This window comes from Tasmannia lanceolata, unplaced genomic scaffold, assembly GCF_043159265.1.
Source record: "Tasmannia lanceolata isolate RefF3 unplaced genomic scaffold, GAP_Taslan_0.1 ptg000018l, whole genome shotgun sequence".
Lineage (NCBI taxonomy): Eukaryota > Viridiplantae > Streptophyta > Magnoliopsida > Canellales > Winteraceae > Tasmannia > Tasmannia lanceolata.
In genome coordinates, this window is record NW_027518695.1 from 32,228,361 (window position 1) to 32,246,479 (window position 18,119).

At 38.7% G+C, this 18,119-nt stretch overlaps 1 protein-coding gene across 1 annotated transcript; it reads left to right on the forward strand.

Moving 5' to 3' along the window:
• The first annotated feature begins 667 nt into the window (after positions 1-667).
• On the forward strand, positions 668-17,811 carry LOC143850296 (phosphoenolpyruvate carboxykinase (ATP) 1-like). The gene is made up of 12 exons (XM_077359554.1): positions 668-877; positions 2,424-2,691; positions 3,979-4,154; positions 5,195-5,348; positions 10,957-11,193; positions 11,353-11,363; positions 13,918-14,040; positions 14,123-14,188; positions 15,052-15,230; positions 15,693-15,862; positions 16,618-16,786; positions 17,464-17,811. The coding sequence occupies exons 2-12, from the start codon at positions 2,429-2,431 to the stop codon at positions 17,605-17,607; spliced, it is 1,692 nt and encodes a 563-aa protein (XP_077215669.1). The 5' UTR covers positions 668-877; positions 2,424-2,428; the 3' UTR covers positions 17,608-17,811.
• The last annotated feature ends 308 nt before the right edge of the window (positions 17,812-18,119 follow it).

Genomic DNA, 18,119 nt, shown 5'->3' on the forward strand with positions numbered 1-18,119 from the left:
CCCTCCCCGAGACACGTGTCGGCAGCTAATAGGCTGATCTTTTTACACCCCATCACTAAATGTGGTTGATGGATCAAGATTCGATCAAGGTGTTCTCAACATCACTTTGCCATGCGATCACCGATATCATATGATTAACATCATTTTCCCGTGGCACAAAAAGAAGCTTTTTGGAAAGACTCTAGGACCATGTATTTCTCTAGTTGGCAATTCTCATATTTTGATGTCCCATTGGCAATTTTTCCTAAGAAAAAAACCTTTCTCGCAAGAGTTGCACTAGCATTTCTCATTTCGATCTTATCCTCATTCAACAATGGCAGAGTATTTTTCACCCCCTGTAGGATTATGCGCCCCCTGGTAACGTGATTTGACATAAAAAGCGTTCCAAGTCCACCACAATTCGTGTACACATTGGGGGTGCATAATCCTACAGAGGGTGAAAAAATCAGCTCCCTTCAACAAAATACACAAAAAGGCAAGTTAATATGAGTGGATTCGGCGGAACTGAAAAACTAATTCAATCCAATTTAACTGATATTCTCGCTCTTATTCCGCGTTATATCTCCCCGTGTACGCGTTCTCTTTCTGTCAACCTCCGTTTCTCCCATTTTCCCCGCTGGATTTTTCCTTTTTTGGTAGTCTATGGTCACACTAGGGTTAAAATTTGACCGTGGTTAATGAGGGTTCCGGTTAGGCTCGGGTTAATCTTGAAAAACAGGAGGCTTTAAAAGGCGCCCCATAGTTCTCTCTTCTCGCATCCTTTTGTTTCTCTCTTTTCCTCTCTTTTACTGAAAGTGGATGCTGAGTTAATCGTTTCTCTTTGATTATAGGGTTTCTTTTCTCTCTCTTTCGATCTATCTCGAGCTTGTAATTTCCGGTACGAAATCTCTCTTTTTTATGTTCTCTTTTTCTATGTTCCAGTAATTCTTCGTTTTTCTTTGATTATAATGCGTTGTTTAGGATAAATGTGGATTTTTTTTTCAGATTTTGGTGATGAAAACTAATGCAGGGATTCATTTCATCGATTTGTGATTTTTATTCTTTTATTGATAAAATTAGCAGTTTTTTGTGGAAAAAAACGGTTGCATGCATGATTTTTTCTTGCTTTTTTTGTTGTTGATTTTGAGGTTTTTGATTTGCATTTGTGGGAGATTTGATGATGGTGGTTTAATATGATTTTTTTTTAATTTTTTTCTCTTTTTTATTGGTAAGGAAAAATCAATGAAATGGTTTGAATTCTTTGGATGAGGTTATACCCAATCTTACAGCAGATTTCGGATATGTTTCGGAGATTTTTTTTCATGATTAGGATTTCTTTTCCGTTATTTTTGAGCTCGAGCTAGTAGAAGTGCCCGTATATCGGATCGCCTGCATTATGACCTTGCCCCTTGGTGTCTAGATATTTACGGGCTTGCCCTTGTCACCTCCTTCGTAGATTTTTTATGCCTATATATATTGCTGCCATTTTAGGAGATTTTGTGTAAATTTTAGTGGTTTTCTTTATCCCTTTCTCTGTAGTTATTTACGGATTCGCCATTTCTGTAATATTCAAGAAAAAAGCCCTTTCTTTTTTGTGTTTTTCTTCGTAAGGAGAGAGGATTTGATGTATTTTTCGAGTTTTTATATGGTCTGTGGCCGTATAGTCCATTATTTTGTATTGTCCAGTATTTTTCAAAAAAAGTGTATTGGACACTCAACAGGATTATCCAAACCGTTCATTTGTTGGGTCACAACGTAAATAGATTGGGCCTCAAAAATCATTTTAATAGGATGGTCCTAACCCTCTGATCTATAGAAGGATTGCTTGGAGGGTTAGGATCTTCTTATTGGAATGATTTTTAGGGCACAACCTATTTATGTTGAGGCACAGCCAATGAACGGTTTGGATCATTCCATGGAGTGTTAGGATCATCCTATGGAAATGATTTTTAGGGCACAACCTATTTATATTGTGATACACAAATGAACGGTTTGGATCATCCTAGGTAGTGTTAAGGATCATCCTATATGAATGATTTTGGGGACATAATCCATCTAGGTTGTGACGCAACAAATAGACAGTTTTAATCAGCCTATGGGTTTGAAAAAAATCTGATTATAGTATTTTGTTGGTCCAGTATTTTTCAAAAAGTACTGTACTGCACACCCCACACGATGATAGAAACCGTTCACTTGTTGGGTCACAACATAAATAGATTGTGCTCCAAAAATCATTTCCATAGGATGATCCTAACCCTATCTCCATAGATCAAAGGGTTAGGATCATCCTTTGGAAATGATTTTTGGGAGACAATCTATTCAAGTTGTCACCTAAGAAATAGACGTTCAGATTTTAAAAATAATCCTGGACTGCACGGCCTTACACTAAATAAAATCTAGAATTTATTCTGTGAGGGACTTATTTATATGTATGTTTTGTTCAGGAGAAATGGCCGAGAGTGGAGAATTCAGCTTCCCAAAGGGAAATATGGGTCGCAACGGACTTGCGAAGATCCAAACCAACAACAAGAAACAGAACGGAATCTGTCACGATGACAGTACTCCTCCCGTGAAAGCAAATACGATTGACGAACTGCATTCTCTGCAGAAGAAAAGATCGGCCCCCACTACTCCCATTAAAGGAGCTCATGGAGCTTTTGGTCCTCAGCTTTCTGAAGAGGAACGTCAAAAACAACAACTGCAATCCATCAGGTATATCTAATAAAAGCAAAGTTTAAAAAGAGAGAGAAATTAAGGTTGCAACCAGAACCAAAAATAACACGGGTCGGGTTTAGAAAAACCCTATTCAATCTTGGGTAGGGTCTTGTTTAAATTTTAAAAAAATAACCCACTGGACTCCTATACCTTTCTTAAATATCTCTTGAATAACATAGCAAATTCGTTTCCAATGTATTGATATAGTTGTTTTCATTGAAGTGATCATGTTTGTGATGTGAAAATATAGTTTCCTTCTCAAACTTATACACTCGATAACATAAATTTAGATATTTTTGGCGTGAAGATTTGTTTCTTTTTTTTTTCCTACCATCTTTAAAATCAGTCACTATCCTATGCTAACAAATAGAAACCCGACCTGCCCAACCTGAGAAACTATCTTGGGTAGGGTTGGGTTCATGAGTCATGGGTTTTCCTATAAAAAATTAGACCCGACTCGATATAATTTCTAGGGTAGGATAGGGTTGGGTTTTGGAAAACCCAACCCTCCCGACCCGAGTTGCAACTCTAAAATAAATTGATGGATGAAATGTTGTGTTTATGATTTTCTGTTTATCTTGTTTACACCTTTCCTTTTCATTTCTTTTCTAATTTCTTTTCATTTCCTTTTCGTCTACTCCTTTTCTTTACAGTTGACTACTAAACGTCCAGATTACAGCTTTCCCTTCCATTTCTTTCTATTTTCTTTTCATTTGCTACCTCATTTGCCTTTACTCCCGGAGTAAAGCAACTGAACGGACCCAAAATGTTTAATAAAAAATTTCAGATTCACAAGAAATGGTTTTTAATTGATTTCTGGGTTTTGACTCTGTGTTTTACTTAGAAATGAAAAATGTAATGCCATGTTAAAAGAGTTTATTTATTTTGTGGATAAAAATGGATTTTTTTAATGTTTTTTGCCCTTTAATGGTTTTATTTGGTTATGTGACTCGAGGAAAAAAAAGAAAGAATTAATAGCAGAAATTGAAGATGAAGTTGCAAAAATGTCCCTACTAAAGTTTAATGTCCCCTGATTTTTTAAAATCACGTCGAGGTTAAAGAAAATAAATAAATGCATAGAAAAAGAATTAAATCCAATTTTGACGTTTCATAAATAAAAAATACTTACATAAAATAGAGCATGTTTTATGTTTATCACATCTGTCAATTTGGTGAGGACTGAAGAAACTGTGTACTTTTACTTATTTTTAGCCTATTTTGTTGGATATTTAATCTTGAGGGATATGTTTCATAATTAAATGATATTTTGACCTTCTTTTACAGCGCTTCTCTGGCATCTCTAACGAGGGAGACGGGTCCAAAGGTCGTGAAGGGAGATCCGGCACGGAAGACCGAAACCCCAAAGGCGCACGTTAGCCATCACGACATCACTCCCACCTTCAGCGTTAGCGACAGCTCCCTAAAGTTCACCCACATCCTCTACAATCTCTCTCCTGCAGGTAAGAAAGCACATCATCTCCATGATTCTTCTCCACTAACGTCGATTGGGTGCGATTATCAAACTATGAGGGTGCGAATATAAGCTCACTTTGCAAGTGCTGATATTGTCGAAGAATTTGGGGAATTGGGGGTCTGTGATTCTATTTTAAATGAGGGTATATGAGTTTTTTGAGGACATCCATGTAAAGATTTATTTGGTTGCGCGGGGTGGCTTGGAGAGTAGTAGTATAAGAAGTCAAAAGGAAGAATACAAGCATTTGATTTGTCTAGAAGAATAGTGGTACAATAGTGTTTGGTTACGCTGCAGTTCTCTTGGAAAGTAGTGGAAAAAGTAGGGGTGTTGTTACAAAAAAAAAAGAGAGATAGGTAAGAGAGAAAGATAGAAAAGACCGGACCTTTTTCCACTATTCTTCTACCAAAAATTTAACATCTTGGTAGAATTTGGTTGGAAGATGAGTAGAGGGGATATTGGTGACAATGTGCGCCACATGTGCAAAAAAGCAATAATGATGCCTGAAACATTTTGGGGAGTCAAATGGAACTTCAATGCAATATTGATAACTAAACAAGTAATCAGCATTCATTGCCATTTGATTTGTGCAACCAAACATGAGGCTATTTTGGACATTTCTCACACACTAAACTAATGCTTTAAGCTGGCAGACTTCCAAGGCTTTTCTAGCCATTTCCCTACTGAGAGCGATTTGTTTGGGTCACTTGAATTCGAAAAATATCTGGCATTTGATGAAAGACGAAATTTTTTGCCACTCGTATTTTGCATTTTTTTTTGCAGAAAATAAGGAGACCCAGAAAGGAAATCTAGGAAACATTTTCCGAGAAATAAAAACTGTAGTGAGAAATTAACTTCCGAGTCTGCCCCTTTTTCAGTATTTCCATATCCTCTTGTTTGTCTTTTCCTATAATAACCGCATTTCCTCATCCTGCTTTGTGTCTCTCTTTCCCGGGAGAAAAATTGTCATGATCCTGTTTTCTCTCTCTGGTTGTAATTCCAATATCCTCCACTCTATCTATTTTGCAGAGCTTTACGAGCAAGCTATAAAATATGAAAAAGGGTCGTTCATCACATCGAGCGGCGCCTTAGCCACACTTTCAGGAGCGAAGACGGGTCGTTGTCCGCGAGACAAGCGCGTCGTCAGGGACGAGACGACGAAAGATGAGCTTTGGTGGGGAAAGTAAGTCCCCATCCCACCCACACACTCCCTCCCTCCCTTCCTCCCTCCCTCTCTCTCTCTCTCTCTCTCTATATATATATATATATATATATATATATATATATATATATATATATATATATATGAGAAAAGTGTAGCTACACATACGTGTAGCTAACTTAGCTACACTAACGGCTTAAAATACAGTGGACCCCACATTGTTTGGGTGATGCAAACCATTCATTTGATGGGCCCTCATATAGATAGGGTGTGCCCAAAAAATCAGCTCTATAGGATCATCCCAACCCTACGATTTGTGGAGGCAAAAATGGACGGGTAAAAACCTTGACAAGTCTGTCCATTTTTTCCTCCACAGTTTGAAGGGTGGGGATGATCCTATGGAGCTGATTTTTTGGGCACACCCTATCAATGTGAGGGTCTATCAAATGAATGGTTTGGATCGCCCAAACAATGTGGGCCCACTGTATTTTAAGCCGTTGGTGTAACTAAGTTAGCTACACGTATGTGTAGCTTCACTTAACTCTCTCTCTCTCTCTCTCTCTCTCTATATATATATATATATATATATATATATATATATAGGAAAGTGTTGGTGCGCTTAAGCCACCATTTTTTTGGTGCGCTTAAGTGGTTATAATGCCTCCCATTCGTTTAAATGTTTGGGTCCCGCTTAAGCGAACCAATGGGAGGCGTTATAACTACTTAAGCGCACCAAAAAAATACACTTTCCTCATATATATATATATATATATATATATATATATATATATATATATATATATATATATATATATATATATATATAAGAAAAGGGTTTACGCTCGAGCACAGAAACAGGGGTGATCCTAAGCATTCATTTGGAAGGCCCCATCATGGATGGGGTGCCCACAACAAATCAGCTCCATTGGATCAGCATAGGGTGTCATTTGTGGGGCAAAAAATGGACAAATACTTTTTGTCCACTATCTGCCCATTTTTGGGCCTACAAATGGACACCCTAAGGTGATCCAATGGAGTTGATTTTGGGGTGATCCTAAGCATTCATTTGGAAGGCCCCATCATGGATGGGGTGCCCACCAAAAATCAGCTCCATTGGATCACCATAGGGTGTCCATTTGTGGGGCCATAAATGGACGGATACTGTTTGTCCACTATCTGCCCATTTTTTGGGCCCACAAATGGACACCCTAAGGTGATCCAATGGAGCCGATATTTGGTGGTCACCCTATCCATGAAAGGGCCCATCAAATGAATGCTTTGGATCCCACCAAAAAATTTGGCCCCCCTGTTTCTGTGCTCGAGCGCAGAAAGCCTTCTCTCTCTCTCTCTCTATATATATATATATATATATATATATATATATATATATATATATATATATATATATATATATATATGAGAAAACGGTTTCTACACACAAGTGTAGATAAGTTATCTACACACTAGCTTAAAATACAGGGAGACCCACATTGTTTGGGTGATCCAAACCATTCATTTGATTGGCCCTCACATAGATAGGGTGTCCACAAAAAATCAGCTCCATAGGATCATCCTAACCCTTTGAACCGTGGAGGCAAAAAATGGACAGATTTGTGAAGGTTTATACACGTCCATTTTACCACCACAAATCGTAGGGTTGGGATGATCCTATGGAGCTGATTTTTTGTGGACACCCTATCTATGTGAGGGCCAATCAAATGAATGGTTTGGATCACCCAAACAATATGCCCTCCACTGTATTTTAAGCTAGTGTGTAGATAACTTATCAACACTTGTGTGTAGAAACCGTTTTCTCTCTCTCTCTCTCTCTCTCTCTCTCTCTCTCTTTATATATATATATATATATATATATATATATATATATATATATATAGGGGAAAGTGATTGTGAGCGGCCCCTCATATAAGCTTATATGAGGTGACCACTAAAAACATGGCGGGCCCACATTTTTGGGGTGATCCGAGCCGGTCATTTGATAGGCCCTGACGTAGATAAGGGGTGCCCAAAAAATCAGCTCCATAGAATCATCCCAACCCTTCGTACTGTGGAGGTGAAAGAGGGGGAAAATGGACGGGTAAGTGGGCAAATTTATACCTGCCCATTTCCCCCTCTTTCACCTCCATAGTTTGAAGGGTTGGGATGATCCTATGTAGCTGGTTTTTTGGGCACCCCCTATCTAAGTCAGGGCCTATCAAATGACCGGTTCAGATCACCCAAAAAATGTGGGCCCACCATGTTTTTAGCAGTCACCTCATATAAGCTTATATGAGGGGCCGCTCACAATCACTTTCCCCATATATATATGTATGAGGAAACTGTTGGTGCGCTTAAGCTCACCAAACTTATGGTGAGCTTAAGCGCCCAATCACATGGGGGCCCACTTTGTTAGGATGATCCAAAGCATTCATTTGAAAGTCCCTTACATAAATGGGGGGTGTACCAAAAATCAGCTCCATAGGATCATCCCCTCCATTTGTGGAGGACAAAAATGGACAGACACAAATCTGCCCCATTTTTGTCCTCCACAAATGGAGGGGTTAGGATGATCCTATGGAGCTGATTTTTGGTACACCCCCTATCTATGATAAGGCCTTGCAAATGAATGGTTTGGATCACTCCGCAAAATGTGGGACCTATGTGATTGGGGAGCTTAAGCGCACCATAAGTTTGGTGCGCTTAAGCTCACCAACAGTTTCCTCTCTCTCCCTCTCTCTCTCTCTCTCTCTCTATATATATATATATATAGCAGAAGAGAAAAGACAAATTTTTTGTGAATTATTTCAAAATGCTCTCAGATTTACACATCCATATTTGATTTTTTTACTGTCTAGCCCTTTACTGTTATACTTTATCTAAGCTAAGTATCTCTATTTACGAGGGTACAATTGTACTTTTATAATACCAATCTGTCAAAAAAGTCAAGATTGGCGGCGGTTTTTTTTTGCAAAATTACGAAGAGGGCACATTAATTACATAAAACTACGAATTCCGGACACCTTTCAAAATATTGACGAACCCAATTAGTTTTTTAATTCGAATCTGTCAAGAAACTCAACATCGTTTCTTTTTTTATGCAAAAGTACAAAAAGCGTTCATGTTTTACATAATTGTAACGATTCCGGGCACCTGTCAAAATATTGACAAAACCCTGTTGTTTATCGCCTCAACTTACCAACTAGCGCAAAGATACACCCGGTCTTCCATGTTTCGAGCCTAAAGAAAAAATTGGGCGAACACACACTGATGCAACATCACTTGCTTGATATTTCACCCACTGGTGACGTTCGAGTGCAGCCCCGTGCTCTTTTGGATCGAAGGATTGTCAAGCGCAATAATAAGGCTGTTGTCGAAGTTCTTGTTCAATGGGGATACTCTATCAATTGAAGATGCAACTTGGGAGCTTTACCAATCACTGCAAGACAAGTATCCAGAGTTTATTACTGGCCATCCTTGAGGACAAGGCTGAATTGAAGGGCGGTAGGATGTTAGAAACCCACAATCTTGGTCACAATCCTCGGTCAACCTTCCCTTAATTAGTTTTACCCTAAATAACCAAATCCCTTGGTATATGGGATTTGCTAAGCTCCATCGCAAAAGGCTTTTCGCGGCTGGTCGTTGCACGTCAGACCGCGGCTGGTCTGTTGCACGTCAGACCAGCCATCTCGTGAATGGAGAGACAAAAGCTATTGCCTTCATTAACGAGGTGGCTGGTCAGACGTGCGATAGACCAGTCGCGAAAACCCTTTTGCAATGGACGCTAGCAATTCCCTATATATATATATATATATATATATATATATATATATATATATATATATATATATATATATATATGAGGATAGAGTTGCTGCGCTCGAGCGCGGCTAAGCTTAGCTGCGCTCGAGCACAAAAATAGGGTGGGGTCACATTTTGGTGGGATCGAAAGCATTCATTTGATGGGCCCTTTCATGGGTAGGGTGTCCACCAAAAATCAGCTCCATTGGATCACCTTAGGGTGTCCATTTTTGGGGCAAAAAATGGACAGATTTGTGGACAAACAGTATCTGTCCATTTTTGGCCCCACAAATGGACACCCATTGGTGATCCAATGGAGCTGATTTTTGGTAGGCCCCCCCATCCATGATGGGGCCTTCCAAATGAATGGTTAGGATCACCCCCCCAATGTCCCCACCCCCCTGTTTCTGTACTCAAGCGCAGCAACTCTTTTCTCTATATATATATGGGATTTGCTAGGGTTCATCACAGAATGCATTTCACGGCTGGTTTGTCGCATGTCAGACCAGCCACTTCGTGAATGAAGACAACAGTTTTTGTCTCCATTCATGAGGTGGCGGTCTGACATGCGACAGACGAGCCATGAAATGCCTTTTGCGATGGATGCTAGCAATTCCATATATATATATATATATATATATATTTATATATATATATATATATAGAGAGAGAGAGAGAGAGAACATTTCCTACACACTTGTGTAGGTAAGTTACCTACGCACTACCTTAAAATACAGTGGGGGCCCACATTGTTTGCGTGATCCAAACAATTCATTTGAATGGTCCTCACATAGATAGGGTGTCCACAAAAAAATCAGATCCATAGGATCATCCTAACCATTCAAACTATGGAGGCAAAAAATGGACTAATTTGTGAAGGTTTATACACGTCCATTTTACCTCCACAAATCGTAGGGTTGGGATGATCCTATGGATCTGACTTTTTGTGGACACCCTATCTACGTGAGGTATATATATATATATGAGAGAACATTTCCTACACACTTGTGTAGGTAAGTTACCTACACACTAGCTTAAAATTAAGTGGGGGCCCACATTGTTTGGGTGATCCAAACCATTCATTTGAATGGTCCTCACATAGATAGGGTGTCCACAAAAAATCAGATCCATAGGCTCATCCCAACCCTACGATTTGTGGAGGTAAAATGGACGTGTATAAACCTTCACAAATTAGTCCATTTTTTGCCTCCACAGTTTGAATGGTTGGGATGATCCTATGGATCTGATTTTTTGTGGACACCCTATCTATGTGAGGACCATTCAAATGAATGGTTTGGATCACCCAAACAATGTGGGCCCCCACTGTATTTTAAGCTAGTGTGTAGGTAACTTACCTACACAAGTGTGTAGGAAATGTTTTCTCATAAACACATGGGTCCCACATTTTTTGTGGTGATCCAAACCATTCATTTGCATGGCCCCATCATAGATAGGGTGTGTATCAAAAATCAGGTCCATTGGATCATCCTAACCCATCCAAAAGTGGAGGGCAAAAATGGGCAGATTTGTGGCAAACGGTGTTTGTCCATTTTCCATCCACTTTTGGATGGGCTAGGATGATCCTAAGGAGCTGATTTTTTGTAGACACCCTATCTATGATGGGGCCTTTCATATGAATGCTTTGGATCATCCTAACAGTGTGGGCCCACATGAGTATTGGGCCCTCGAGCGCATATAAGCTATATGCGCTCGAGCGCACAATCATTTTCCTCATATATATATATATATATATATATATTTGTTTGATCATCTCATTGTATCAAACTTCGGTTATGGGTTTTGATAGCTATGTTACTTCTCTCCTTGTTTTCAGGGGCTCACCTAATATAGAAATGGACGAGCACACGTTCCTGGTGAATAGGGAAAGGGCAGTTGATTATCTGTGCTCCTTGGACAAGGTATTGCCTTCTTTGCACTTGCGCTTCTTATTCAGAAAATGGTTTTCGGTGCCTAGTTATTTTTTCAAATTAGAAGATAGCCTGATGCTCTTAAATTTTATTAGATTGGTTAGTGAGACTTTACCCATTTACCTGATTTTTTGTAGAAATTAGTAAAACCCATGATAATAGGTTTTTTCTAAGACAACATGTGTACTAAAATTCGATAAATGATAGTATATATGATAAACAAATGCTACTGATATTGGCACTGCCATATTTAATAATTACAAAGTCAACTTGTCTTTTCTTTTTTAATTGACCTGTGACAGCTTTTGGAACTGTAATAACCATTGACAGCGTTTAAATAATAAACGACAAGATGAGTTAGTGCAATTATCAAAACATGGTGGTGCCAATATCAGTAGCCTAAATAAATGGTGTATGAGTGTATCAGCTTTGAGCAAAAGAAAACATTAGACTGCATTTTGGCCCTCTTTGTATACCATTCATTGTGCAGGTGCTCCTGCCTATTAGGTTACAGCTTTGCAGCATTATATGTGGTTTTAATCTGCAAGTTATAAATATTATACCCTTGTGCATACATTTATTTGCAAAAAATGCTACTTTCACCCCTTCACCCTACAAACCCCTGTTCAACTCAAATTTTGATCTCTTTGGATTGTTGGGACTTGGTCCATTACTTAGAGGGATTTGCTAGCCAATGTTTCAGAAAGCTATTTCGCGGCTGGCTTTTGCATGTGAGAACAGCCACCTCAGATGAATTAAATGCATAAGACAAAATCTGCTGAAAAGTCAACCTGTGCTCCTGCCTATCAGGTTACAGCTTTGCAGCATTATATGTGGTTTTAATCTTGCAAGTTATAAATATTATACCCTTGTGCATACATTTATTTGCAAAAAATGCTACTTTCACCCCTTCACCCTACAACCCCCTGTTCAACTCAAATTTTGATCTCTTTGGATTCTTGGGACTTGGTCCATTACTTAGAGGGATTTGCTAGCCAATGTCGCAGAAAGCTATTTCGCGGCTGGCTTTTGCATGTGAGAACAGCCACCTCAGATGAATTAAATGCATAAGACAAAATCTGCTGAAAAGTCAACCTGTGCTCCTGCCTATTAGGGGTTACAGCTTTGCAGCATTATATGTGGTTTTAATCTTGCAAGATATAAATATTATACCCTTGTGCATACATTTATTTGCAAAAAATGCTACTTTCACCCCTTCACCCTACAACCCCCTGTTCAACTCAATTTTTCATCTCTTTGGATTCTTGGGACTTGGTCCATTACTTAGAGGGATTTGCTAGCCAATGTCGCAGAAAGCTATTTTGCGGCTGGCTTTTGCATGTGAGAACAGCCACCTCAGATGAATTAAATGCATAAGACAAAATCTGCTGAAAAGTCAACCTGTGTGGCTGTTCTCACTTGCAAAATCCAGCTGCGAAATGGCTTTCCGCGAAATTGGCTAGCAAATCCCTTAGAAAATGGTTCTTGGAACTTAGTCCATTATAGTTCTTCGAACTTCAGTCTATTATATAAATATTGAAAAAGAGCAGAGAATATCCTTCTCTTTATTGTAAACCTTTGTGTTTGTGAACTGTACACTGCCATTTATCCCAACTGATGCATCTACCCACCCAACTTACATTGTAAATTACTTAGAAGATGGCTCTTGGAACTTTAGTCTATTTAAAAAAAGAAAAGAAAAGATAACGACTTCATTCCATTATCAGAAAATCAATATACAAAAGGGGGACCGGCAGTCCCCCAAGAGTTGTGAGTAGCTACAATCTGATAAAAGAAGAAATAAAAACACCACAATCAAGCCACCACAGAATCAGCAATGTTGCAGCAAATGATAGTCTCCGATCGGCGAGTACCCTCTTTCGCTAACCCATCAGCAGCGACATTAGCAGAGCGTCGCATGTGAGTAAGATTAGGCGTGAGGAGTCTAACCAGGTCACAAACTTCAACTAATGAAGACTCAATATGCCAGGGGCCTGCACACCTATTAGAGGCCCATGTGATCGCGTTTGAAGAGTCCCCCTCAATAATCAGCGGGCCCAAATTGTTCTTAGCGTACCATTTGAGCCCGAAGAGCAGCGCCTTTACCTCGGCCGTTCGCGTCACAGTGACCAGCCGGACCCGAGAAGGACATGATGGCTTCCCCGTCCGCCCCCCTGATTATACCGCCAATCCCCGCTGTTCCCGGATTCCCAATAGAGATACAGTTGAAATTGAATTTGAACCAGCCTTCTGGCGGGGGCGACCACTTCGGCACTTTAGTCTATTATCTAATATTGAGAAACAAAAGAGAATATCCATCTCTTTATTGTATTCCTTTGAGTTTGTGCATCGTACACTGTGTCATTTATCTCAACTGATGCACCTACCCCTCCAAATTTTGAGAACTCTTTGAAAAGGGTGCTGTTTTCCTTCTGGAAACTGATATTGAACCTCTGTTTTGATAGATACACCTCTCTTTGAGATTTTCCATTGGCTTGCAGGAGCCAATGAATGAAAAAGGGCACACTATCCAATCAAAACAAAGGGGTGTGGATATTCTTTTCTCAAGACCCTTTTGGCAGTGGGCAATAGATGACTGCTTGTGAATTGTATGATGATATATGGTTGATAGTTGATACACTTGACCATTTCTCATAAGCATTTAAACCAATGTTACCATTAAAAAAAAAGCATTTAAACCATAGTTTTAAACTCCCCCGCGTCATCGTGGACTCCCTTTTACCTTGGCCGCATTCCATGTTTTGCCCTACGGAGTCAATAAAAACTCCTTTGACTTTCCCGAATTATGACCACGTCAACCGAGTAGTTAGCCTTGTCAATCGAGTACTCGACCGCATCGTGATGAGTCGATGAGCATTGTTGGAGTGAGAATGGCGTTTCAAATATAGAGGGAGGTTGTTATGCAAAATGCGTTGATCTTTCCAAGGACAAGGAGCCTGATATATTTAATGCCATCAAGTTTGGGGCCGGTAGTAATCAGAACTTGTTATCCCTTTAATTTGTTACTTTATATCTATTAATAGTTTGTCAATGATTTGTCGTGCTTGGCAGTGCTAGAAAATGTGGTGTTTGATGAGCACACCAGAGAGGTGGATTATTCAGATAAATCTGTCACAGGTATATCCATCCTAAGCCAGCCTTTTGTTTGCGATTATATAGTCTTGTTAAAATTAGAGTAGCTTTTGGTGGGATAAGGCAGAGACCACACCGGATATGCGTTGAATCGATCAGCTGACATGAATTACACTAAAAAAATACTATTTTCTTTTAGCCATTTTAATCAAACAATATAAAATTCAGGGGCGGAATGTAATGTCAACGCACTTACTTCAGAACATAATTTCGACTATTTTCAATTTGTTGAGTTTATCATCCTTAAGATTACCGATGCGGTGATAATTTTTGTCCATTCCTCTACAAATGTAGAATTACTTATTGGGTCAAATCTATTAAGGGACAAAGATATCGGGTCAGGGTAGACCCATTTAGGACGTACATAAATCAAATATAATATAAGCTAGAATTTAAATGAACTATATTAATGGAGCTGGCATGCACACCCTTAAATTAGGCATCACACTCATGTCAATTTGTCCTACAAGTAAAAACTAAAAACAAAAAATCAAATTAATGACCTTGGTGCAAATCCCCAGACTTAATAGGTATCAATGACCACATCTCTTTGTATTACATCATTAATTCCTGTTAACCCTATAGCTATCTGTAGTGGTGATAGTCTATCTTAAATTTGTAATTGCTTAGATTGGGTCAAGTCAGACACTCAGATGCACATCGATTATACATGAATATGTTAAAATAGAGATCTTAAATGAAGGAATTTCTCTCTACTCACTAGGTAGAAAGGCATCTGCCTAGAATTCAGAATATTGTTGACAGTTCAATAAATATAATGTCATGACTGTAGAAATTTAAGATCTTGAATAACTTCAGAGAGGTAATATTGTTTTTTTTTTTTGCAGAGAACACACGCGCTGCTTACCCAATAGAGTACATCCCCAATGCTAAGATACCATGTTATGGCCCTCATCCGAAGAATGTAATCCTCCTCGCATGCGATGCTTTTGGTGTGCTTCCACCTGTGAGCAAACTCAACCTGGCTCAGACCATGTACCACTTCATCAGCGGCTACACTGCTCTGGTATATTTTAAACACTCAAAATTCTACTTCTTTATATACCAAACAAAGAAAATTCTTTGTAAAGATCTTGTGAGAAAAAGAGGTTTTAAATGTAAGTTTCAGTGGAAATTTCGGCCGAAATTATGTAAAACCTTATTAAAAATTTCCGTTTTTTTTAATTTTCCTCTGAAATGTTGTAAAAAGGGCAAAATTTCCCCGAAATCTTGTAAAAAACAGATTTCAGGTAAATTTCGTGTTAGCCTTGACCGAAATCCGAAATTTCGGCCGAAATGTTCGGTTTTGGCCGGAACTTAAAACATTGGAAAAGGCAAATCAAACCCCTTGAACTGTTAAAAGTTCCTTTTTTTTTAAAATTTCGTAGTGGCTTTTTTTAATATAATTGTCCACACAGAACATGTCCTCCCATGGTACATTTAGCAGGACTAGCATTTTGGTGACTCTTTTTTGCGTGTTGTTTAACAGGTGGCCGGCACAGAGGAAGGCATAAAGGAGCCACAGGCAACATTCTCGGCCTGCTTTGGAGCGGCATTTATAATGCTGCACCCAACCAAATATGCGGCCATGTTGGCCGAGAAGATGCAGAAGCATGGTGCCACGGGATGGCTTGTCAACACCGGCTGGTCCGGTGGAAGGTAAATTGATAATTTAGATCATTTACATGGAAAATTGCGCTTTTGAGAATCACATTACCAATTTAGCTCACCTTGAGCTATAGCGTGTGATCTTTGGATTCCTCTAAACTTTTTTGCATCTAATCTTATACGTCAAATGATGGTTTAAGTTCAATATTGAATATTTGAAAATAATGATTACAAGAACACAGCATGCTATATTCACATATATTCATGCAAAAAATGTGCTTTTATGACTAAATTTTTATGGAGTAAAAATAGACCCTGAACTCAAAATATAAAAGTATTTAATAGGTATAAAATGTAAAAATTTACATGTATAAGATGTTTAATTTATATAAAAAAATATATTTACAAGGTAATTAATAGTTAAAGGAACTGTACATTTATAATGTTTTTAGTCACCTGGGGAATCTAAGTTCTCCCATTGTCTTTTTTTTTAATGGCAAGTTCTCCCAGTATCTACTTTATAGAATAGTTAGATGTATAGACAAATTAGATTAGATATTAGGTATTTAATAACTAAGGCAGAGAACTTTGCATTTTTAAGGTTTTAAATGACTTTAAGTGTCACTCAAGTTTTCTCATTATATATAGTAGAGATAATAGCTTTAGAAATGATATAGGTAATAGCTTCCGAAGATGCGTTAATGTTTCATTTACAAATTTGGTGGGTGTTTTGCACTGAATCATTCTCAATAGTTAACAAGAGACCTTTTATATGCCTTTTCCTAAAACAATTGAGACTTTTGCAGTTATGGTTCTGGCAACCGCATTAAGTTGCCGCACACCCGGAGAATCATTGACGCCATACACTCCGGGAGTCTTCTAAATGCAAACTACAAAAAAACTGAAGTGTTTGGGCTCGAAATTCCGACTGAGGTGGAAGGGGTACCCTCAGAGATTCTGGAGCCAATGAACACTGTGAGTTGTTCTTTACCCTTTCTCTTCTGCTCATTTACACAATTCAGGTGCAAAAATGGGTCATTTTACCTTCACACGTCACCAAATCACCAAGTAGGTGGATGCCATTGGCCCCAGCCATGAAGATGCTATTTTGAATAAAAATCATTCATCTGAGTCATCTGACAATCCTAACCGTTTATTGATGTCCATTTGATGGGCAGCTAGGAAAAACACCAAACATAGGTGTTTCAATAGACGTACCATTCAAAAAAAAAAAAAAAAGGTGTGTCAATGAACCCGGACAGTCTGATGGATCCAAAAGATCTTAATGTTAATGGACAGAATTTAGGCACATTAACTGGATCCAAATGTGTCCATTGGATCCATTTCTTAAGTTTTGAAATTATTTTGGATTGTGACCCAGATATAGCCTCCCATTTGCAGTGTCTCACTAGGGACCAAACATTCAAATCATCTCGCAATAGTATAATGCAGTATTCCCCATATTTGTCTTTTTGCTTGCCCATATCTTAAGGTTTGAAATTATTTTGGATCGTGACCCATGTAGCCTCCCATTTTCAGTGTCTCACTAGGGACTGAACATTCAAATCATCTCACAATAGTATAATGCAGTATGCCCCATATTTGATTTTTGTTCACTAAAATTATACAATGATTGTACTATTGGTGGACAGTGGGCAGACAAGAAGGCTTACAAAGAGACGCTCCAGAAGCTCGCGGGCCTGTTTAACAAGAACTTCGATGGTTTTGTGAATTACAAAATCGGTAAAGACAGCAAACTGACTGAAGAAATTCTCGCGGCTGGCCCCATTTTCTGATTCCAGTCCATTATACATGAGAGAGAGAGAGAGAGAGAGAGAGAGAGAGAGAGAGAATGACTAGTGGAAGGGGGTTACAACTTAGAAAAGGGACAAATAAAGTGTAGGGTAGAAGTATATGGCTTTTTCTTCTATATATGTAACTGGTTTGAATGGAATGTAACCTCTCATGATGCAACTTGATTTATGTAAATTGTTCTGGTCTCTCTCTCTCTCTAGATAGGTCCCACTTAGAGTGGAATAAATTAGTTTGGTTTTTTTATAAGTGTTCTTTATAAACACACTCTTAGGATTCCGTGTAAATCAAACTAAGAAGAAATTTATCTTAGAAATTGTGTTTTCCACTCAAAGGACTGAGACCCTTCCCTCGAAGTGGGTGGAGAGGCTGATCTTCCCTCTAAGAAGATCAATCTTGTTGGGAACCGATTTGGGTTCGTAACAAAGACTTTCAGTTTTTGTATAAAGAAAAAGGACCAAAATGTTGTCTGATGCCCCCTCTAACCTGTCTAACA

What these genes read in the sequence shown, in the direction of transcription:
- LOC143850296 (XM_077359554.1), top strand. Translation starts at nt 2,429, where the DNA reads ATGGCCGAGAGTGGAGAATTCAGCTTCCCAAAGGGAAATATGGGTCGC. An exon ending in CTACAATCTCTCTCCTGCAG is followed by an intron (nt 4,155 to 5,194) that starts GTAAGAAAGCAC and finishes TCTATTTTGCAG; the next exon opens with AGCTTTACGAGCAAGCTATA. An exon ending in TGCCATCAAGTTTGGGGCCG is followed by an intron (nt 14,041 to 14,122) that starts GTAGTAATCAGA and finishes CGTGCTTGGCAG; the next exon opens with TGCTAGAAAATGTGGTGTTT.